This window comes from Ochotona princeps, chromosome 4 (assembly GCF_030435755.1).
Source record: "Ochotona princeps isolate mOchPri1 chromosome 4, mOchPri1.hap1, whole genome shotgun sequence".
Lineage (NCBI taxonomy): Eukaryota > Metazoa > Chordata > Mammalia > Lagomorpha > Ochotonidae > Ochotona > Ochotona princeps.
The window spans coordinates 11,170,436-11,195,230 of NC_080835.1; the positions used below are offsets into that span (position 1 = coordinate 11,170,436).

The 24,795-nt window shown below is 41.7% G+C and overlaps 1 protein-coding gene across 1 annotated transcript; it reads right to left on the minus strand.

Annotated features, from left to right (window-relative positions):
* Window positions 1–217: 217 nt before the first annotated feature.
* ZFP91 (ZFP91 zinc finger protein, atypical E3 ubiquitin ligase) lies at window positions 218–24,576 on the minus strand. The gene is made up of 11 exons (XM_004585490.3): window positions 24,116–24,576; window positions 20,647–20,675; window positions 9,334–9,546; window positions 8,794–8,830; window positions 8,136–8,237; window positions 7,662–7,796; window positions 6,885–6,935; window positions 6,154–6,232; window positions 5,372–5,486; window positions 4,100–4,199; window positions 218–3,843 (listed from the first exon to the last, which is right to left on the minus strand). The coding sequence occupies exons 1-11, from the start codon at window positions 24,478–24,480 to the stop codon at window positions 3,333–3,335; spliced, it is 1,737 nt and encodes a 578-aa protein (XP_004585547.2). The 5' UTR covers window positions 24,481–24,576; the 3' UTR covers window positions 218–3,332.
* Window positions 24,577–24,795: the final 219 nt, after the last annotated feature.

A 24,795-nucleotide genomic window follows, 5' to 3' on the forward strand; every position in this document is an offset into this window, starting at 1 on the left:
TGCTCTAGAAATAAATATTATGATTTTCACAACAACATAACAAAACCTCCTCGGAAGGCACTTGGTGTTTTCACGTAGCAGCATCCAGTTTCAGCCCTTGGAGAACTGTAATTCAGTACAACCAAGGAAGACAAGCTGCTTCCAGGAAGACTTTTATTTTTCTACTTTACATTCTTATTTTGAATATGTCTTACCTAAATTAAGAGAAAAACAAGGATTTGAAAAGCAGAGTAATCCCTTTTATTATAATTTCTTTTTTACATAACCTTTTCAACCTAGATTCAGGTAACTACCTGTCTCTCCCAGCAAAGGAGAAGGGTCCTGCACATTACAACAGGTAAAAGGCTTTTAGGAAATAAAACTGTAAATCGATTCATTACAATTTATAAAGTTTTTGAGTACATTTGAAAGTGGGAAAAACAAACAGGGGGGGGAAAAGGTACTTCAAACAAGGAGCCCGTAATCACCTTATTTAGGTTGGTAGTATGTTTGTGTTTTTCCCTCCAGACAACAAGAGGTTCAAGTGCTCTGTGTGGGTGCCTCTCCATAGCTTCCTTTTTGCACTCCCAGGATTCCCAAACCAGTGTTTATCCGAACACCTTGAAGCACATGAAGGAGTCTAATTATGGCAAAATAACCCTGGGCAATCATGACGAGGAAGTACATCTCTCAGAGATACTTAATAGCTATATCCAAAACTCTGTTATCAGAATTTAGGATTGCCAACTCAAGATGGCTAACATGCAGCGGTTATGGGTTGTTTAGAAGGTAACGTAATTTATCTAATGAGAACTGGAAATGCAAAATCTAAAGACGAGAAGACCTTTGTGTAAGGACAACGAAACAGCATGGAGAACTGACAGGAGATGGAAGAGAACTTAGTTTACTTACACAAACTCACCATCCTAGCACCCCTTTCTCAAAAGCAAAATGAAAAGTTCCTAAGAATATTTTTACAACTCTACTGCAAGGCGCTACAATAATTTACTGTAGGCAATGATAGTTCTGGGGGAAAAAAATAAGAGAAAAAAGAACACAAGTTCCTAATTATTAGGACTATTCAGTTAGTTTTAGTAGGCAAGGAGAACAACATATTTTTCCCTATCTCATACAAAGATAGTTTGCTTTTGTGTAGGTAGTTAAAATATCTGATGACTAATCACTGCAAATTAGATTTATGGAGACAAAGTTCATTCACATGTGGCAAAGTCAAAACTAAGTGTGGACTACAGATACTAACTAATCAAACAGTACAAAACAGACTTATTTGGGAGTGGAACAACTTTGCTGAAGAGGCATCCAATCAATTCTATTTTTAAATCTACTCAACATATTAAAGTCAACTCTGAGTATTTCCTGTGGGCAGGGAAGCACACTCTGCATCCCTTCTATCCTCACCCCATTTGCTTCCCCCCCAATGAACACTGTGAGAAACAATAGTGCACTTCAGGCTGCTCACTGTAGGTGTCTCCCTCCCTGTTCCCTGGCACCCCGACCACTGACACAGCGGGTTGCACAGTAAGTCTCTTTCAGAGATGACATTTATTATCCTCCTTTCTGGGAAAAAATAAATCAGAGAGAAAACTGATAAATTTTGTAGTTTTAGTGTTTGTGAAAAACAAGCTGTTCCTTCCTTTGTTCTCAGCAAATCTTCATTCTTTCCAACAGCCATCATACACTCGTAACCGTGCACAACGACCAGGGCCAGTCTTCAACTTCCGAGGTCGACAGGCTAGGAGTCACCCTCTTGTTCTCTAAAAATGAGCCCCAATACATTTTTGGCCTTGTGGTGTTAGGAACTTTTACATACCCGTGGAAATCACTCTGTCGGGGGGAGTGGCAATCCCCAGAATTTCACGTGAACGCCAAAGCCTTTATTACAAAGATAACCAACTTGTCCATTAAAGTGTCTCTTCTGAAGCATTACTAAAGCAAACAGAGCAGCTTTCTTTGACTTAAAACTTTAGGACTTGTAGACTTTGTTCCTTCACTAATGGCAATATTCTTCACTAACAGGGAACTGGAATGAACCGATGATAAAGCAAAGCAAAAAAACAAAACAAAAAGCAAGCAAGAGGCTAAGCTGCACCAACAGGGAAGCATAAAGAAATGGTGGGAAAAACAAAGTAGAATTTACAAGAATAATCTGTTATCTGTAATTCAGACCCTGAACACCCTCCAACATCCCCTTAAAATAACTAAATCTCAACGCTCTACAAATTTCCAAGAGCACACTAGTTACCACAAACCTAGTAACATCCTTCCCTAAGAAGGCTGACAAAAGAACAGTAGGCTATTGTAGTGAATCTGTTAGTGCTGAGGACCAGCTTTCTTTCAAGGCCACTGGAGAGCTATGATTTGAGAGGCTGGCTGTGCTTCTTTAACCCTATGCCTTGCCTTCAAAGTACCTCTTGTGGAAAGGGTCCCATGTCAGAATAATCTAATCTCTCACAGCCCCACAAAATATAGCAACAAAGACCCTCCCCCACCCCCCCAAAAAAATCAGACTTTCCATTAATAAATAAGGAATCTCAGGTTCCACAACACAAAAACACACATGTTCAAAGTGCAAATTTCTGCCATTAGCCTGGGACTTTTCTGTCTCACTGACACAGAGCTCTGTCTTACAGTCAAAGGGACTGTGCTGAGGGCAGCCCCTCCCTCTTGGGAGCCTGCTTCCAAGCAAGTGAGCACCATTAAGAGCCATATGGAGGTGTGAAAGGGGGACTGAGGTGCTGGGATCATAGAAGGGAGGTGGTCCCCGCGTATCCTTCCTTTCCAAAGCCCAGTTGGGAATGGAGGAAGAGAGGGCGAGAGATGTGTGCTGTCTTAACAGCTCACCCTACTAAGGGGTCCTAAAGTGCCAAGTCAAGCTGCCAGCCTCCAGAGATTAGAATTATATATTTGAGGGTAAGTGTGCTGCGGTGGGTAGAAGCCAGAACCATAGGGCAGCAATAGAGGAGAAGGGATTTAGAAGACAGTAATATACTAGTAAGTTAAAAGCTGATCCAGAGCACATCAGTTACAGGTTGGAAGAAGGGGTGTGCCAGTGACCAGGAATCCGCACTGGCTGGAACTATGAGGATAACCCTCACTTAAGAGCTGCTGCTGCTGTATTTTTGTCTACCTTGCTGGTAAAGGCAACATCAGTGTTTATAAGGGGGGCAACAGAAGGAGGACAGGGGATGGGTGTGTATGTGCTGTGATCCACAATGGAAAAAGCAGGCCCTTCAGTTATTTTACTAGATTTTAAATGCTTTAAATTTTTTTTGTCCTTTTATATTTTAAATACAAAGTCTGAGCTGTTCCAGTGCCCAAAGTCTTCTTTCCCACTAAGGTCCAGTAGAGTCTGAATCTTCAATCAGAACCTCTGTGGTAGCACCGAGTATATCCGAGTTCATGACCAGCCCTTCAGTGCCCCCACTGCTCCCGCTTCCCACAAAGATCTTCCCATCAGCCATCAGGCTCACCCGTTCTGCACCACTGCAGTATGACTTTGACACCCCCTCAGCTTCTAGCAGCAGGCACTCTCCAGAGGTTGAGTTTCCCAAAGGCTCAGGAAGAAGAGGAAGACCCTGCCCGTCCGCAGGTTGTGTCAGGGACTCTGGGTTAGTGCCCAAGATATCTGTGCTGGTGATGAGGGCGCCTGCATTGGCAGCAAGAGCTTCTGCGATCAGCACCTCAGGATGGCTTTTTGCTTTGTGAGCCACCACGCTGTCCTTCTTCTCAAATTTTTTGCCACAGATATTGCAAGAAAACTGGTAGAAGGAGTCTGCATCATGCTTCTTCATGTGCCAATTAAGGGACGCCTTTTGTCGACAAGTAAATCCACAGATCTCACATCTGAAAAAGAGTGAGAGGAATCGGCTGACCAAACAGAAATAAAGCACCTTTTATTCAAGGGCAGGTAAGAATACAGAACTGATGAAAATGAAGAAAAAGGTCACTAAGTAGATGCCCAAACCCCAAATAAATATCCACTCTTTGATCCAATGAAAATTAATAACCGTGCCAGCTGAAACATGTATAAAGGGACAAACCTCTGAGTGAGGTATATGTGCTTCTCACCCAAACATTCACAAGTAAATGAAGAACTCACTGTAATGGCTTCTCGCCAGTGTGAATCATCCGGTGTACTGCCAGGTTGTGGGAGCTCTTAAAGGCCCGAGCACAATATTCACAGATATAATCTCTTTGATCTAAAAAGAAAAATAGTGTGATTAGTGTTTTGTTCTGAGGTACGGGGAAGGTCGTTTTACAGTATAAGCAGTGCTGATTTCAATGTAAGCAAAATACAAATTAGGAAAAAAAATATGAAAACTGGAATTCTCACCTATTCTATCACTAAACCAGTTGTCTGGCAAATAAGCAACTACATTTTCTATGGATTTTGCTCTTTAAAACCAGGTTTTACAGGCAAAAACTCCATGTCTACACAGGAAGAATTTACATTCAAATAAAAACCAGATCGCTTCTCAGCCTTTTGACCAAGATCAAGTGTATTATAAATAAAACCAAAACAAAAATCAGAATTCCTTAGGAAAAAGTGACCTATATGAGAAATGACAATTATATCCTACTTCAGGTTTAAAAAGTGTTACCAGGACAATTTTAACTTCCCTTGATCAAATGCATGAGAAACATGTTGTTTCCCCTTTATTTTCCACACTATTCAACCAACTTCTCTCTGGCCAAACCCGATTCCTCCACTCCCCACACATCACCCTCCTCCAGCTCCACAGGGCTTCTGGTCAACTTGGTAATCTGGTGTGGAATCCTCAGGACGAAGAAGCACTGGGCTTCTTTCTCTACCCACTGGCAAGCCTATGGCCAAACAGGGACTCAACAATTTGTTGAATGATGACAACAGTTTTGAAGCCTTTCACTTAAAATTACTGGACACTGGGACAGGTATTTTGGGCTCTGCAGTTAAGAAACCTGCATCCCACACCAGACTGCTTGGTTTAGAGTCCAGTTTCAGATTCCAGCTTCCTGTTAATGTGCACCCTGTTACCCACTGGGAGACTCAGACTGTGTTTTGGGCTTTTGGATTCAGTCTGGCCCAGCTGCAGCTATTGTGGGTATTTGGGGAGTGAGCTAATAGATGGAAAATCTGTCTCTCGGCTTTTCAAATAAAAACTTAGAAAATAAAGTAAGTTACTAGATAGCAGAGACTTTAAAAATTTGGGTTCTTGCTACAACTGAGTTCAGTTTTAGTGACTGATAAGCTTCAGCACAAAGCCAAGGAAGGCCACTGTGGAAATTCAGGGATTAAATCAGAGCACTCTCTCACTCTCTATCCTGCAAACCGTAATAACTTACACACGTGCAGCACCCAGTGAGCTGATAAACACCTCACTTCAGTAAGTACCTGTGTGATGCTTGGCATGTCGCAGAAGTTGCTTCTGGAGCCTGAAAAGTCGTCCACAGGAGGGATGGGGACATACATATTTCTTCTTCAGCAAATGCTGGTACTTAATATGGTGCTAAAACAGTAAGACAATAAACATTAAGGGTTCCTGAAAGCTTTTGCTTTTTAAGTCCAAAGCGCTCAAAGAAAACAAATTTGCTAGTTTGTACATAAATAGGAAGCTAGTAGATTCAAATGATTAAAAAAACACAGGCTACTAAAACACACAGAAATGGGCTCTAAAGTGGGTCTGTTACTCACTAGCAGTGATCTTAGTGATACACTAAATAAACATTTCAAGCTCCAGTTCTTACACAAAAAAAGAACAGAAAAGGAGAACTGTCTCTGTGTTGTTACAGAAACAGATATCATGCACTGTCTAGTTTGGCACAGTAAATGCACACAGAAAAGAATATTAGTTACCATTATTAGAATCATTGTCCACAAGCAAGGGTTCAGTCTCATACTTGCCACCGAAGATCAAACACCGTTTTCTGAACAGTAATTTACTTTCATGCATATATTCTGTCATATTTAAACACATGCTGTATCTGGAATCACTTTAAAGCTTCAATCGAAAAATTTCTATTCATTCTAAGCAGTATTTAAGAAATCAATGGTTTGAGCTGATTTTATTATTTTTAAAAAGATATATTACTGTAATATTCCAAGATTCAAAGAAAAGGTTCAAGTCCTTGGTCATTTAGCCTTAGTGACTGACTTACATAAACAACCTCACTGACCTGCAAGTAACGAGGGTGAGCCAGAACAGTTCCACATCCCTCCATCTCACAGCGGACATACTGAATCGGAGGTTTTTTCCTATTACAAAGATAAGTGAAAAGTTAACAGAAAGCATCCTGTAGAGCGGCCTTTAGCTCAAACTGTATTTCAAGAAACAGTTACTTCATAGTACAAAGAATTAAATTAAAATCTCTTCATTAGTGGGACGGGATGACGGCACAGTGTCATCAGAGCGCCAATTTGAGCCCTGGCTGCTCTGTTTCCTATGCAGCTCCCTGCTGACGGGGAGCAGTGCTTGGGCCCTTCCTTCCTAGCTAGGAGCCAGGAGGGGGTTCTGGCTCCTAGCTTTAGCCAGGCCCAGTCCTAGCCGTTTGGGGAGTAAACCAGTGGTGCATGAAGAGCTCTGCATCGCTTCTCCCATGTACCCCTCTGACTTTCCAATAAATATTATTTTTAAAATCTGTTAACCAGCAGATTGTGTGCAGACTTGATACAAGAAGTAAACTAAAATATGTCTGGCAGTTTCAAAATAGCAAAAAACTAAATAGTAACAAAAAGTAAAGATAAAAAATGAAAATTCTTGGAAATATCAAGATTTAGCAAGGAAAATAATATTACATCTCCACATCAAAAGCTTTTGTGGAATTTTCACATAGATCCACAAGGTTATTATGGGGTAAAGCATCTAACATCAGAAATCAGGTAGGAAGCAGCAGTATGAATGCCTCACCTTCTTTTGGGTAAACGTGGACTTTTATCATCTTTTCGTCTTCTTCCCCTCCTATAATAAAAGATAAAGTAACTAACTGTGCACATATTCCAGACTGAAGCTTACAGAATCAACTTCAACCAAAGGTAAAAGAGGGAGCGGCAGACACTCAGGATAACCCAGAATAAATTATGTCAAAGAAACTCACATCTGGCAAATTAAGCAATATTTTATCTTGAATTAATGTCTATAAAATCACTCTGTGTCACAAATTACACGCCTTCTATAAACTATGCACTGCTAAAGATTTATACATCTCAAATGTTATTACTTCAAGAATTATTAAATTGAAGTCTTTTTACCAAAATAGAGTCAAGATATAAACCAAATGAGAATTTCTCATGTAATCTACAATATCCTTGTAATAATGCCTACACAGCTGAAATTTTCTGAAACACAAAAGTTTTGCTTGGCAAAACTTTTCTAATCCAATTACAGTTATAAGGCTTGCTGTTTGTTCTGATGATATACAATTGCCATATGTTTGTTGTGGCTCTCTCTGCATTCCTAGACAGCCTTTCTGCTCCTTTTGATTGCTACGATTTAAATTAACTTCATCAACTTCAGCAGTATGTTGAGTCAAAGCATCAGATGCTTCAGGCTAAATATTTTTCATTTAAAAAGTTATACATCATTAAGTATGTTGATGGGGACATCTTTTCTCACATTCCAGTCTTTCATTCCACTACATTTCAAAAGTTGTTAGTTTCCATTTTGACAGGTTAACCGTCTACTCACTTCCTAGGAGGTTCCTCATCTTCTCTAATCTCACTCTCCTCTTCTTTCACCTCCACCTCTACTTCCACTTTGATTTCCTTCTTCTCCTTCTCTTCTTTGACCTTCGCTGATTTTCTCCGTGGCTTTGGGGTCTCCCTGAAAAGACAAATTCACCCTTTTAACAGTGACACTGTACAAAGTACGTTTTCCAGGAAGGAAGACTATGACAGCAGGTCCAGGTTTCCGTTCATGCTTTCTCACATTCACAGCAATGATGCGTATTGGACACCTGTGAGAGGCTTCTCCTTTCGCTCAGGCTCAAGGTCCCTGCGAAGGACCTCACTTTACACTTAACAAGCTGACATGCAAAATAAGCACAAAATTCATTATTCAAAACTAACCATTACTCTGGTAACAGAACAAAATAGAAATACGAGACAGTACTTTCCTACTAATTTTTTACTGAGGTTATCTGGAATAAAATTAGAGACTTACCTTTCTAAGTGGGGTTTGTAGGTCTCATCTCTTGGGTCATCTTTAAAAGGTATTTCCTCTTCACTGATTAACATCTCTTCCTCCTCCTCTTCCTCATCACTACTAGAGAAATAAAACACAAAACAAACTAGTTGAAAGGCTCACATGCGAGAAGACTGTCTGGTAATTTATGGAAAGGTAGTCAAGAAGTCACAGGAAGCTATCTCCTTATCTAATTGCTGGATCTAAAGACTAATGATTGGAACAAAAACATGTAAATCTTAAGACATTCTATCACATTCTAAAACAGAGATAAGATCACACTACACAACAACAGTAAGAAATAAAAAACTGACATTGTAATACTATGTGGTAATGTGCTTTATCAGAAAATACCCAAGAGAACAAATATCAAGACTTATCCTGGAAGATAATAAAATTAAAACTCTCATCAAAACACAACATAAGCAGTTAAGGACAGTTTCTAAACTATGTAGGATTCCATGGCTAAAGTTCTAATCAACATCAATATAGAACCTAAATCTAGTCAGAGTGAACTTGATTTCTCTGGATTTCCTAACAATTGGAAAATAACTTCCGACTCATTCACTGTGATAATGCTCTACAGTTACTCAAGTTTCATACAAAATATGAAGGTGAAAGTTTTGCCCCTGCTTACCTAATGCCACCTGTGGACTGATGTTCTTCTGCAACTTCTGGAAAAAGCAAGCACAAATAAAATTTTACTTAGATATCTTTTTCCCCTACACCAAAAGGTTTAAATCGCTGCACTCCCTGTGCTGTAACAGCTGTCCTTGAGAGCTAAGCTGTTCAACTTTACATTCATAAAAATTACTGTTTATTTATTAAGGCATACACATAGATAGGTAGACAGAGACAAACAGAAGGAGGTATTTCCCCACACGGTCACCCCTAATTGCCCTCAACAGTCAGGGATAGGCCAAGCTAAAATCAAGAACCAAGAATTCAACGCAAGTTTGAATGTGGGTGACAGTGGTGAAACCACTCAAACCATCACCTGCTTGTGTCAGGGGGTGTGCACTGGCAGTAGAGCCAGGACTTGAACCCAGGAACACCTACATGGGAAGCGGGTACCCTGCAGTGTTGTAACAGCTGTGTCAAAAGCCCACTTTCAACATTACATTTAAATAAAAACAGCAAGCGGTCACTGAGCAAGCATACTCCACTTGCACTGTACCATAATCCAGCTGATCTGTATTTGGTTCTGACTTGCAGATGAGCTGCAACGAACCGGTCTTGGACCTAGAGCTTCGAGTATTCTCTGTGTCGCGATGGCGAGAGACAGATGTCCTGCTACTACTGCGCCAGCCCCGGCCAGGTCGGGTCGCAGCAGCAGAAACTTCCTGAGAGAGGGCAGAGTTGGGTTCTTCCTCCTTCTCTTCCTTGGGATCTAGGTAAAAACACACCACCATTCACGATAGTAGTTAACCAACAGTCAGCAAGCATCTACCAACTGTGAAACAGTCACTGAACTGAAGACGCTTCTAAAAGAAAAACACACAACAGAAACTCTTACAGCAATAACAGAAACATAGAGGAAAACTGGGTAAAACCTACAATATTACTCTTAATACTTCAAATTAACAAAGAAACAATTTTATCTTGCCTATGTACCACTAAACACAATGCTTAAGAGAAACAAAAGCTATTTTTTATTAACAGAACTCTAACATCTTGATCAACTTAAAGAAACTAAAGTGGTTCCAGAAAGATGATCAGATAATATAGTGTCAGAAACAAATAACTACAGGTGTAGATGTTTTAACAAATGAACATCAAAAATTTCTTTTAACCTACAGAACACTCCCATGGCACAATCCAGTCCCAGTGCAATTTTCCAGTTGCACAGGAAACTGTGCCCAGGCCCAGACACACCATCTGTTACTGCTACCCTTGTTACTCCACATTTCCTCACATCATGAGGTTGAATAAAATGAGGTGGCCCTTCTCCCCAAGCAATAAATAACAAAAAGCTAAAATTAGGAATTGGCATTCACATTTGGAACGACTTATTTTACTTATGCAAAGGCATTATATTAGAAGTGAACCAATTTTGACAGAAGATTCTTCGTAAAAATCAACTATAGAGATCAAATACCTTGCTGGTATTAAATCCATGGCTTTCAAACACAGAAACTAAAAGTAAAAAATCTCCACACATTTATAACAGAAACGCAAATGAAAACAACAGAATGACACCAATTTTCATCTATTACACTGACAATGATACCAAGGCTCAATTGGTCATACAGACAAGGTTGTAGGAAAATAGGCTCTCAAACATGCAGGTGAGGATGTCATAAAGCAAACATTTTTTTTAAACTGGAAAGTCAGCTTTTATAGAGAGAGAGAAAGATCTTCCATCTGCTGGTTCACTGCCCAAGTGGCTGTCAAAGGCCAGAGCAGAGAAGAATTGATGCCAGGATCCAGGAGCTTCCTCCGGGTCTCCCACGCTGGTGGCAGGATCCCAAGGCCTTGGGCCATCCTCAACTGCTTTCCCAGGCCATGAGCAAGGAGTTTTATCACGCTCTACCACAATGACAGGCAGCAGCATCAAGCCATAGCTCTCAGCAATGTGATCACATGAGCAAAACACTCAATAACATACCAGGTGATAAAGTGCATAAAATTTATTTTTGACTCAATATTCTCAACTTAAAATTGGTTTATCAGGATGTAATTCCATCACAAATAGAGGACAATAAACATGTGCAAAATTGGTTGAATCTTCAGTATTCCATTATTTATTTATTTATCTATCTATCTATCTATTTCTATTGTTAAGTCAGATATACAGAGAGGAGCAGAGACAGAGAGGAAGATCTTCCAGCTGATGGTTCACTCCCCAAGTGAGCACAATGGTCGGAGCTGAGCCAATTTGAAGCCAGGAGCTCTTCCGGATCTCCCATGCGGGTACAGAGTCCCAAGGCTTTGGGCCGTCCTCGACTGCTTTCCCAGGCCACAGGCAGGGAGGTGGATGGGAAGTGGGGCATCAGAACCGGCACCCATATGGGATCCTGGCGAGTGCAAGGAGAGGACCCTAACTACTACGCTATCGTGCCAGGCCCTCAGTATTCCATTTTAAAAGGAGAGATTTTATGTATCTGAAAGGCAGAGTTAGACTTCCTTCCATTTGCTGGTTCACTGCACTAATGGCCCCAACAGTCCCAGATGGGCCAGGCAGAAGTTAGAAGCCTAGAACAGCACCTAGGTCTCCCACATGGCTGGCAATCACCCCAGCACCTGGGCCACGTTCTCCTGCTTTCCCAGGAGAATTTTGGGGAGCTAGATTGGCAGTAGAGTAGCCAGGACTTGATACAGTGCCCAATGGAGATCCAGCATCTCATGCAGCATCTCAAACTGCTCTGCTAACAGACTGGTCTAGTATTCCACTTCTAAAAACAAACAGTCTGAAGTGCAATAAGGAAATACAGGATTTGAACACTGAAAAAAAAGTAAGAACTATCATATAGAGTAAGTCAAACTACAACAGAATATACATTTTCAAGTATCCACAGAAGATTCTGCCAGGTAGACTGTATGATTAGACCGACGTCTCTTGAGCTCAATGAACGAAACTAGAAGATACACAAATCTTTGGAAATTAAACATCATACTCTTAAAAAAAAACCTACTGGAGCAAAGAAATCGCAAGAAAAATTGCAATACTTAAAGATGAACGAGAAGGAAAAGATAGATACCAACGTAGGGGCTCAGCACTGCTCAGATGGATAGGCAGACATAAAAAGAAACGCTCACAAATCAGAGAAAAGCTGCACGTGTAATCAATACCTAACACTACATTTTAAGTTAGAATTAGAAAACAAAAACAGGAACAATGTCAGCAGCACTGGTAAGCAGCACAGTGGTAAGTGACACTGGGAAAGAATACAATCTAGAAAAATCCGTGAGACCAAAAAGCCGATCCTTAAAAAATACCACCAAAGTCAACAGTCCTTTAACTTAAACCAGTAAAAAACAAACTACTGAAGTTGAAAACACTGAAATAAAAAGGACTGCAAGACAATACAGAACTGCTACACAAAAAGTAACCTAGAACCTCCTTGACACATAAAACCATGGAAGCTAACTGAAGAGAAAATAAAAATCCCAACACTTTTAGCAAGTGAAGATGTCAAATTAACAAAGGAAAAACCTTTCAAATAAAAAGACCAAGGAACACATGGTTTCACAAACAAGTCTAAGCATTTAAAGAACTGTCTCATTTTTCTCACTCTTCAAAAAAAGACAGAATGATGCCCTGCCTATTTCTGAGCATGACAAAGGCACTACAGAAAAACTATAAGCCACTTACCCCTTGCAAAGTAACATAGCAGCATTTTATGAGGGTCTGAACTGCTGATGGCAGTGGGTATCCTTCCACATTAAAAAACAAACAAAATTGTAGCTGAACGCGAACTATTCCAAGACTACGAAGGTGGTTCAATACACACAGATAAAAGGAAATCACAGTAGCAGAATGAGAGAAAAAATTTCAGTCAACCTCAACTGACCCAGAAAAGGTATCTGACAGAATTAAATGAAGTTTCCTGATAAGAATGCATAACTAGAATGAGGTTTTAACTTCCTCAGCCCGATAACGGTCAACTACTAAAAATTCAAGATAGAATGTTAAACTCAGTGGCAAGACTGAAAATTCTCCTTCCAGGATCAAGAGTTAGACAAGGATGTCCTCCTTTCTTCTCTCACTCAGTACTCAAACAGCAGCTCTGGCCGAAGCAGTGGGGCAAGGAGAAAAGGCACTCGCAGGAAAGGAAGAAGTACTTGCAGTGGAAAGGACTTCACACAACTTAGATACGTGTGCCTATGTACAAACTTACAGGTCACACAAATTCAGCCAACACACAAATCTGCTTTCAATATATGAGCAATAACCTATAATGGAGTTTTCTTGCCGAGTCATAGAAGGGCATAAAAGTACTAATACATGCTACCAGATAAGTCAGAAGCATGACACTAAACGATACAAAGGTTACATACTGTATGATTCCACGTGAATGACATGCAGAGACAAGGCAGATTAGGAGGCCGAGGAACCACTGCTTTAAATGACTACAGAAATGCTTGAAATTAACACGATTTCTGTCATGGAAGTCTCACATCAATACACACACACACACACAAAAAAGTTAATCGTGTCAACAGAATGGTAATTCATGTATCAGTGTAAGTAATCAAGAAGCAGCCAGTTTCTTCAGTATGGCACTTTAGATCATTTCTAGGTGCTTTGTGTAAGAGTGAACTTTGAATCAGAAAAAACCCCAGACCATCTGAAGTGAAACCACATCCCAGGCCAGTCCCCAACTGCACAACAGACAGAGATGAGTGAATACAGCTACCTACATTCTTTTCACGCTACATATTTTCTTCTTTTGGGTCAAGTTTATTTAAAGTTAGGAAATCACAGAAGCACATTCAGGAAGAGTGGCAGAGAGGGGAGAAGGTGGGAGAGATCTTTGTACAGGTACCTTACACACGGGCAGAGAGAAGGCTCTCCTCCCCGGTGCTGGGGGAGCAGAGGACGCCACCCTCCAGCCTCAGGAGTGCAGCCTGCCCAAGGTGTGGCTTTCCACTTCGGAGTCTAACCTTGCTACCTGCTGGTCTCATTTTAGGCCCTCCTGAGACTGCCAACCTTATTCTTAAGAGTTCCTGAAGAATGTTGTAAAACTACATTCCTGAAGGGATCAGGAAACAGTTTCTTTCTGTGAACTGACACAATAAGATAAAGCTATTATTTTTATGTTCTTTTCCTTTTAATTCTTACTAGGTAGGAAAAGCTGAAACATGTGATTCATCTCAATTCTACAGCCAAAGAGAATTCTAAGTAAGCTAACTCATCAAATGCCAAAAGATGATGGTCATTTGGACATGACAAAATATTTCAAGTTAGAAGGGCCACCCTACGTCTGGTGGGTGAAACATGGCATGGCTGTTTGACAGGTTTGGAAGAATAAAAACCACAGTTGTCACTTCTCAGCCTTTTGGCTAAGATCAAGCGCAGAAAATTACAATTGTTTAACTATCTGTTCCTCTTTTGGAAAAGTAACGAACTTAATATTTACATTATTATCTTTAGAGATGAGGAAAGCAAGTAACTAGGTGGCTTTTCCACAAAGTACCCATGCAGCTGGGAACTGAACTTGGCTATAGTGCAGATCAAAGTCCACACTCCTTACAATGCCACTCCCAACCCTATACAGGTGCAATCAAATCAAAGGCGGCTGGCAAAGGCTCAGCTCCCAGCTGGAACATTTCCACAGGCCTTGGTCTAAGTGTTGAGAGGATGCTCTTCATACTAACAACACACCCCTGATAACAATTCTTCTATGAAAGTACATTTTTTTAAAGATTCATTTATTTTTATTGGAAAGTCAGACACAGAGAGAGGAAGATCTTCCAGCCGATGGTTCACTCCCCAAGCGGCAGCAACGGCTGGAGCTAAGCCAATTCAAATCAAGGAGCTTCTTCCGGGTCTCCCAAGCGGGAGCAGGGTCCCAAGGCTTTGGGCTGTCCTCAACTGCTTTCCCAGGCCACAGGCAGGGAGGTGGATGGGAAGCGGGGTTGCCAGGATTAGAACCAGTGCACATATGGGATCCTGGTGTGTGCAAGGAGAGGACTTTAACCACTACGCTATCGTGCCAGGCCCTAAAGTACATTTTTAATCTGAAACTGTATGTGGTACTTTCTTATGTTTCAAAAAAAGAACCAGAGGAACGTCTTTTGTTATTAAAAACCAGGGGGAAAAAGGATTGCTAGACTTTAAGAAATTAGTTGACTTGTCCAGAGTGAAGACACACTCTACACAATGGGAGAAAATATTTATACATTACATATTTGGGCATATGATACAGTAATTCCACTTACGAGTACATAGCTAGAGAAATGGCATCATTCTAACAGACATTTACACTCCCATGTTTGTTGCAGTACTATTCAGAACAGCCAAGAAACAAAAATAGCTTAGGTCTCCAAAAATAATGAATGGACAAAGAAAATGTGTTATGTACATAACGGAACAATGTTCTGCCACAGAAAGGATGAGACCTTGTCACCTGTACCAATACGGACAGAACTAGAGGTCATTATGTTTTGTGCGATAAACACAGAAGACAAAAATTGCATAATCTCACATATACTTGGAATATGACCCGTTTCACAGGAGTTAAGAATGTTGGGGACCAGCTCTGTTTTAAAATGGATTAAGTCCCTGGTACCTGGCACCTCCTACCAGAGTGCTGGTTTAAGTCCTAGCTGCCGTTTCTAATTCAGTTCCCTGCCAAGGTCCTTGGGGGAGCAGCAGCAGATGGTCCAAGCATGCCTGACACACAGAAGTTCCTGGCTCAAGCCTGTCTCAACACCAACCATACTGGCCATTTGGGAAGTGAAGCAACAGATGGGATCTCTCTCTTTGCAAGTTTCAAATACAATTCTTCACTCACTCACTCTCTCTCACACACACTAATGGTTACCAGCGGTAATCTGTAACACTCAGGGAGAGGAAAAAGATAATATAGTTAGAGAGGATTAAGAAACTGGTAGTTTTTTGCGCAGTCGTATTTCTGTAAAACAGTAACAAAACAAACAAACAAAAAAACTGGAAAAGATTTTTTAAAAATATTTTCACCAAGAAGAAATGGTTACAAAAACAACACATGGCCTCTCACAAAAAGGTACAATTTTTTTTTGTTTCCAGAAGATACATTTGTTTGTTATATGAAAGGAAGGAGAGACAAATAGACCGCCAAACACAGTCTCATTGCCTAGAAGCCCAACAACAACCAGACCGAGCTCAGAACCCCATTCAGATCTCTAACTTGGTAGCGGGGGCCCAACCATTAGGGCTACCATCTTCTACTCTCCCAAGTGCTTAGGAAGAAGCTAGAACAGAAACTGAGTACCTGGGGCTTGAATCAGCACTCAGAAATCATGATGTTGTGTCACAAGTTCCACAACACCTGTTCAAAAATGTACAGCTTATGTTGGCTGTTAATGAGAAAGTACTTTATAAGCAGGTACTCTTGATTAGGAATGGGTTTTAACCACGTCAGCAATGCTGCCCCAGGCTGCCTTTCAATAACCAAACTGTACAACACACATAATCGGAAATAGAGAAAATCACTGTTTTTTTTTTTTTTAAGTATTGCTAAGTAATTATTGGGCCTTACATTTAACTAAATTAAATTCCCAGACTATTTCATGAGATAATCATTATTACCTTCCTCATGAAGATGGGCAAACTGAGACATAGAAAATTACAGAAAATTTCCCATGGTCTTTTAGTAGTTTTTTCAAATGCTATAACCACAAGGTAACTTTCTAATCATTTTGTTTCATGATAAAACATGGAACATTTTATTGACAAGAAAAGGTCAACACGCAACTGCATCTGAGGTGAGAATTTTCCCACCATTGCAAATATACCAAAAGACAGATATGAAAGTCACTGCTCTAACAGGACTGGTCCTTTTACATCTATATCACTGCCCCAAGAGAGCCAAGTAACAAGCTGGTCTAGTCTAGCAGGAAATGAGGCACAGCATGCATACCCCAGCCACAACCGGAGAGAGCCTCATCCCGGAGACCGCCTTGCTCCTGTGCAGAGTCAGCTGCCATCTGACTACAGTGCACACTCAGCAGAGCAGAGCAGCAGCTCAGCCGAGCGATCCAAAGAATCAAAAGAAGCAACGTTGTTTGAAGACAGTAAATTCAGAAAGGTTTGTTATGAAGTAAAAACTAGCTTATTAAGAACCACATCATAAGCCTCCTCGTCTTACGGTCCAGGTCTATAAAATGAAGAACCAGAGATGATCACCAGAACCACATTAAACCTAAAAATGATTAGTGATTTACATTTTAAGATAAAAACAAAATATAACAAATTTGATGAGCATCACATTACTTAGTTCAGATAGAATAAAAGGAATTACTAGAATTAATCAATGTTTTAGAGAAACTAAGAATCACAAAGCCAAAGAAACACAGAGACAATAGATACCATGTAATTTCATTTCTATGAAATTTTGGAAGACCAAAACTAGGAGAGTGCTAAATGATCTGTAAGCTGTAACTCCAAGTTTAAACTAGAAAACAAGCATAAATGCATACTTTTTAAAAAAATAAAGGTATACATTTTTAACAACTGCAGAAAGGGTTGAAAGTTATAGTCCCAAGACACCTCCAAGATGGGGTGCAGAAGCCGCACAGAATTTTTTTAAACATTTATTTAACTGCAAAGGCAGATTTACAGACAGGAGGACAGACAGTCCATTTGTCTGCTGGTTCACCCCTCAAGCAGTCACAATGCCGGGGCAGATCCAATTAGAAACCAGGAGCTTCTTCCAGGTCTCCCACACGGTTTCAAGGTCTCCAGGCTTTGGGCAGTCCTTGACTGCTTTCCCAGGCCACACGCAGGGAGCTGGAAGGGAAGTGGAGCAGCTGGGACACGAACCAGCACTCATATGGGATTCTGGTACATGCAATGCAAGGATTTAGCCACTAAGCTATTGTGCTGGGCTCCTGCACAGAAATTTTTAAAAGGGGAACCTCAAATCATAGGAGAAAAGCATAGTATTTAACAAAACATGCTAAAAAATACCCTTACAAACCAGAAATACAGCAAAATAAAAATCTTGAAAGGAACGGTATAAATTATGCTGAGAAAATCTCTTAACAGAAACAACCACAGGCTAACAAAAGGAGATACAAGATAAAGTTAGGAGCTGGCATTGTGGCACTGCGGTCTAACGGGTTAAACCATCAGCAATGCCTTCAGCCCATGTGGATGCACGTTCAAGAACCTGCTGCTCCACTTTGGTATAGCTCCTGCCCACTGCATCTGGGAGAGCAGAAGATGCTGTAATTCCTTGAGCCCCTGCAGCCACCTGGGAGACTAGGATGAAGATCCAGGTCTGGCTGGGTCCACTTCGGGAGTGAACAGGTGCTGGGAGATAGCTCTGTCACTCTTTTTCCCAAATAAATAAAATAAACCTTGAAAAGAAACCTGTATAATTTTGCTCTAATACAGTATCCTTAGCAGTGGTCACCACAGTGCAATTCAGCGTTAGAATGATCCCTCAAGTCTCAGTGAAACATGGTACCCTACGATCAGCATTTCACTTTGGCCCATCCCTTCCAGCCTCTGAGAACTCTCCCAGACTCCGGTTATTAACAGCAATTACAGAAAACCACCTTAGGGACACATTTTCTGTGCTCACTCTAGATTTCTGGAATTCGCTCTCTGCCCTGATCAGAGGGTAGAAAATATTTCCAATAGTAATAAAACCACTAATCGTACAGTGACATAAATAAGCAAAACCCCACCAATGGACTCCCTTAATCAAACATTTGTAAGAGGTAAGGTTCTGGTGATCGTACACTTGGTTCCTTACTTACTGGCGAACACAATGAGTAGAAAAAATTAACTTGTTGCTTGTAATTACAAAATGCAAATGAGGCAAGAAAACAACGTTTTAAACTCCTACTTCAGATATCACATCACGACCTGAAAGTTCCTATGTCTGCCCTGAAATACGGATCCCCTGCTGCTTAACTGAGACTGCTGAAAACCAAATCAAGACAGTGCTTTACACCAGGGGTGGCCACTGCCCTCAGACGGCCTGCCATGTGGCACTGACCCCAGGGTGACTCCCGACACCGAGCAGTCCTTCAGACTCTCTCCCTAATAAAACCGCCTGACTGAAAGCCGCTCGTCAAATTGCCTCTTAACCTAACTAAACTCATGCAGTCACAAAAAGCAATGATACTGTGCTGTATGTACATACTTACCTATTCCTAGAGCTGTACCTGAATGTGACATCAATTTTAACTTAGCAGAAGATCAGCTAATGGGGTGTGCCATCACCTACTGACCTTTTTGGCACTACCCTTGGCAAGCCTTAGTGAAATCTGAGAATACATGAACATGCAAACGAACTCAAAAAGCCACTTCCGGGATCCCATAGGGGAACTGGTTCATGCCCCACTGCTCCACTTGCAATCCAGCTCCCTGCTAGTGGCTTGGGAAAGCAGCTGAGGACGGCCCAAAACCTTGGGGCCCAGGCACCTTGTATGGGAGACCCAAAAGAAGCTCCAGGCTCCTGGCTTAGGACAGGCTCAGCTCCGGCTGTTGGGGCCACTTGCAGAGTGAATCATCAGACGGAAAATTCCTCTTTGTCCTTCCTTCTTTCTCTAAATTTGCTTTTCCAATAAAAATAATGTAAATCCAAAAAGAAAAAAACAAAAGCTACTTCTGAAATTCTGAAAACATGGGTTATTAATAAAACCAAGAGTTCTGAAAAAGCCTCAACCTCTGAAATGAACATGACTTTATTTAAAACTCAACAGACGTAACATGAAGACTATTTCAGAGTAACAGGATAATTGTTTGAAAATTATAAGAAAAAAAAAGAAGCAGGGTGACTTCTTCTAAATATTAAAAATCACAGGAAAGATCAAGTACAAGAAGTTTCTATTTCTTTATTCATGGATCTCAACTAATGCTAGCTAGTTCTTATATACCCAAATGCTTTTCAGAATTGAACAGCTATTTTAATAGGTAAATTACACAGGAATTTGAGAATGCATTTAACTAATGGATTAAAGTGAGATTTGTGTGGAGATTGAATAACCCAGAATGCAACTTTAATCTCTTCATAGTTGTACAACAGAACATGTCAACCCCTGGGTTAAGACTTCTAAAGATCCCTTAATGCCCAAGTTTTCCTGAAACAACACAGTGTAACTTCTTTAGTTCCAATAAAACATGTTATTTTTTTTTTTTTTAAAGATTTATTTTATTTTTATTACAAAGGCAGATACACTGAGAGGAGGAGAGTTAGAGAGGAAGTGGAGCTGCCGGGATTAGAACCAGCGGCCATATGGGATCAAGGCAAGGACCTTAGCCACTAGGCCACGCCACTGAGCCCAAAACATGTTATTTTGTTTCAGTAAGAATAGCTCTAACATCTGATGGTCACCTGTCCACACTTTTCTCACCCATAAAAATCTACAGAATTTGGGGGCTGGTTAATTCTCTGCGGCAACGCTGGTATTCCATGAACACCAATTTGAGTCCTGGTTGCTCCCTGGGAGAGCAGCAGAGAACAGCCCCATTCCTCAGGCTCCTGGCTGCAGCTCAGCCCAGCTATGACAGTGTGGCCATTTGGGGAGTGAACCAATGGATCATTTCTTTTTTTCCCCATCTCTGTAATTCTGCCTTTCAACTAAAAACAGATAAATCTTAAGAAAAAAATCTATAAAATTATTTCTGAATAAAGAACGTAAGATTTTTCATTTTAAAGTGTCTGAAAGGCAGACACATAGACCAAGGCAGAGAAAGTTTTTACTGAATAAGAGTCACTTTTAAGTAGAAAACAATCTGAATGATCAGGCTCAGGTTTATTCTACTGTCTATCAGAACATGAAATGGCTCTAAATCTACACACAAACGGTAGTACTCATCACATCTTACCTTTATCAGTTGCTACTTTGTCTACACATCTGTAAGAAATAAGAATCAAGCATTCAGTCAGCAATCTGCACACTGTCTTAAAACACAAACATATAACTCTATATAACTCAGCCCCAGAGTGACAGAATCGGGAACGGCACCAACTCTCAAGTCCAACTCTCTCCGAAGAGAAGGAAATGACGTCACGTACACAGTCCAACATGTTGCTTGTAAATGCTACTGCTAACTGAGCAATCTAACTTTTAGTGTTAACATAAACAGCCACATGTAGAGCTAGAGCATCATACAGAAAACTTAACCACAAATTGACACCAATGCAAAGAAAATATTACCATTTTTATTAAATGGTAAAAGAAAATGAATGTGATTGTTTTATATAAATGAGGTAACTAGCAATGAAATGACTTATCTATTCTAGCATTATTTTTGTCAGATAAATACAATGGAGGAAGGATAATGTCAACGTCTCAGAAACGCTCCATCTAGGTGATAAATCCTGGGTTCCCACTATACAGATTTATCTCTGGGGGAATATGTAGTAATTTTTCTAGTAAACATTTAATGAAGCAATCAGAAAGACTCTAAAACTGCTAAACTCAAACCAAAATCTAGGTAAGGCAACAGCTGGACCCAGCAATATACAGAACTTGCACTTCACAAGTTAGAACAGTAAAGAGCTGGCTCTTCCCCACTTTCTGGAGGGATCAGCAAGGCAAGCAAGCCTAACGCACCTGGAACCTTTCTGATGTTAAGGGAGATACAAGCAGATTCAAAAGCCAAAACCAAAAATCTATTCTCTTTAGGAGGCTTTCATTTTTTATGTTTTATGTATCTTTTTGAAAAGCTGATGTTTTTTCATTTAATCTAACTGTAGTCTGAGAATTTCGTTGGTCCTATAGTAGTAGAGAAGATGGATTTTTTTTTTTTGCTTTTAATCAGCAAAAATTACCCAGAAACCCCTCTAATAGCGCTTTCAAATACTTTTTGTGGGACGTAATTATATTAAAAAAGTATAAACACTCCACTTGAAATAAAGTTATTTGAGAATCTAAGCCCTTCACTACGTTGACTAAGACAGCAAATGATGAGCCTAATTTTTAGTCTGTACTTGCAAGGATACTTCAAAAAGTTCATGTTAAATATATTTAAAGTTTACTTTGGTACAAAAAAACTTTGAAATCTATGCATATGTATTTAAACTTTAATCAAATTTGGTTAGTCTTTCCTTGGCATTCACTGTCTAGGTTTTAACTTACGATGATTCTTGGCATTTAACTTTCTCTTGGGCACCTTTACTGAAAACATTTTTTTTCTTTCCACTCACAAATATTTCCTTTACTCTTCCTATTCTACCAGTGCAATGCATATATGAAGTTGCTTTGGGCTTCTGACTTACGAAATTTCAACAATTATCCAATTATAAAGCTCGCTTCATGAATTCATAAAACATCAATTACACATGAAGTAGGTCCAAAGAGGTCAAGTGAACTATCTTAATACGCACCTAGCAACCAACGCACAGCTGGCACTTGGAATCCCAGTTGGCTAGCATTTTTTTCCACTATATTATTCTGCCTTCTAATAGAAACAGATCTCAGGAAACTCACACATCTGGATGTCAGCTTTTTCGGACCTGAGTTTTTACACGCTATGCTCTCTCTCTAAGGGCAAGATGTCCAGGATCAACAGCAGATTATTAGGAGTTTGAAAGGGAAAAAAGAGAAATACGGAAAAAAGGCCTGAGTGAGGTAATTACTAAATACATTACATTCCTTACTTCCTTTCAAAAAGTGTCACATTACTTGGGAACAGAACAGCTGAATCAAGGTCAGGGGTTCAACAAACCAATCAAATCTCCTAAAATGTCTCAAAGCATGATGTTGGCAAAACTAGTTTTAAGATGTATTTTATCACTGGAAGTCTGCAAGCCATGTACACATGTGAGAAACCTCCAGGAATCCATGTTTAATTGGCACTGCAAGGGCCTTGACAGTAAGGGGCATGGGGTCTGCCTAACTGGCACTCGGCGTAGGGCCCAGTCACTGCTCAAGCAAGAACGCCGAGTTGAAACGTTTCCCAGCTGGACAGAAAATGGAAAACGTTTGTCAAAAGCAGCATTACGGCAAACCCTAGCGATCTGATCAAAATACCTAACTTTAAGGCCACCGTCAAGACACCTGGTGCTCAGCGTCAGGCACCGGTATCCCCACGGCCTGCTTCGATGGATGACAAGCAGGGACCTGCTTCGATGGATGACAAGCAGGGACCGGCATGGGGATATCAGACTAGCGTTTCCTACCCACAGGAACTTTGTGGAGAACAACACTCCAAGAAATTAAGAAGTCGTCTTCACGCAGGCTCAATCATTCAACATTTATATTGTGGAAGTCAAATGATGCATTAGTACCCTGCCAGAAGTTAGGGGAAAAAATATACGATGACTCCATGTATCTTAAATGATACAGGTGCATTCAACTCTTCAAGGAGTAGGAGAAAATGGAGAATATTTAAAATATGTTTTATTAGCCTCTCTAGAATACAAAACCAAAACTATCATCAAATGTCATTGGTATCTTTTATTTAGTAATTACTATGTGCCAAGCCTAGTAGCCAAGTGTCAATTCTCACAGGCTCACAGTATGGCAACTATTCCACATCCCTATATCGGCACAGCCAGAGGGCCCAGCAGGCCAAAGAACTTACCCAAGGCATTCACTTCTAAGTGAGGCTAATGGACCACATATGTCCACATTCATAATACATTCAATAAATCAACATTAGCTTTGCAAAAAATAAAATGAATCTACAGCAACTAAGGTTCTAGTTGCAACTGATTTGTATGTACATATTTTTGTCAACAGAAAAATAGTCACAACAAATTCAGCAAACTCTGTTGCCCTTCAAATGCACATGTAACACCACAGTAACACATCTTTAAACTTTTTCCTCTTTCGGGGGCGTTTCTAAGGCAAGGCCGCCAAGTCAGAGACTTAATTTTGGAACCTACCCATTTCAAGTTTTAAATTTACCTAACCTAAGGGATCCTCGCCACTATTGCTACTGGGGTTACGGGATACTCACTGCGGACTTCTTCCTCTCCCTTCAATTCTCCCTGCTCTTACTAACATCTTAGCTGCAAAGGCAAACGACAATGGCGTTTTCTGCAATCAATCATCCTTCTCTAGCACTTACAAACTGGAGTGTTCTGAGTAACCTCAACGGAGCAGTCTTCTTATATACACTTTTAACCTATTTACGTTCCTGGGCCGCGGCTCGCTCTCTGTAGTAACGGGAACTCCCTTTGCAGATGCGTCTACTTCGGAGGAGAACGGCTCTACACTAAACAAACTAGAAACACAGAGGCCGGCCCCGGAGCCCGAGCGCTGACCCTTCCCGAAGGCTGGCTGGCCGGGCGGAGCGGCCGCTCCGGGAACCCCTTCCCCCACGCCCGCCCGCCCGCGCTACTCACCCGAGCCGCGGACTCCTCTTGCCCTGAGCCGGAGACGGGGGCTTGCTGGCCTGGGACGGCTGGCCCGGGGCGTCGAGAGGCCTGGCGCTCGGGCTGCTCCTCCGCCGGCGGGGATACTCGGCCTTCCTCCGGCGGGACACGGCGGCCGCGGCAGCAGCAGCAGCAGCAGCAGCCGCGGCGGCGGCCCGGCCTCGATCCCGACCTCCCCTCAGCACGCGGCTGTTCGTGGTCCCCGCGGGCGTCCCTGCCGCCGCCGCCGCCTCAGGGGGCCGTGGCTTGGCGTGCCCCGGAGCCGCCTGCGCCCCTTCCGGGTCCTGCTGCTGCTGCTCCTCCGGGGGTCTCGGCTCCTCCGTCTCCCCCGGCATCGGGGCTCGCCCGTCCCCCACCCCCTCGGGCCAGGCGGCGGCGGAGGCGGCGGCCGCCCGGAGCGTCCGGCTCCCTCGGGCCCGAGCGCTCGCTCCTTCCCCCTCCCCGCCCCGCCCCTCCCGCCCGCCGCCGGGCTCCGAGGGCGACCCGCTGCTGCCACTCAAGGCCTGCGCCCGCCGACGGCACGCGCGCGCCCGCCGTGGACCCGCTCAGCCGGCCAATCGGAAGGCGAGAGCCACGGCCTGGCCCCGCCCCCCCGGGCAGGGCTCCCGCCCGCGACCCTCGCCACAGCCAATCAGGACGCAGCTCCGGGG

What these genes read in the sequence shown, in the direction of transcription:
- ZFP91 (XM_004585490.3), bottom strand. Translation starts at nt 24,480, where the DNA reads ATGCCGGGGGAGACGGAGGAGCCGAGACCCCCGGAGGAGCAGCAGCAG. An exon ending in CAGTCCACAGGTGGCATTAG is followed by an intron (nt 8,238 to 8,793) that starts GTAAGCAGGGGC and finishes TTATTTCTCTAG; the next exon opens with TAGTGATGAGGAAGAGGAGG. An exon ending in CCACGTTTACCCAAAAGAAG is followed by an intron (nt 6,233 to 6,884) that starts GTGAGGCATTCA and finishes TCTTTGTAATAG; the next exon opens with GAAAAAACCTCCGATTCAGT.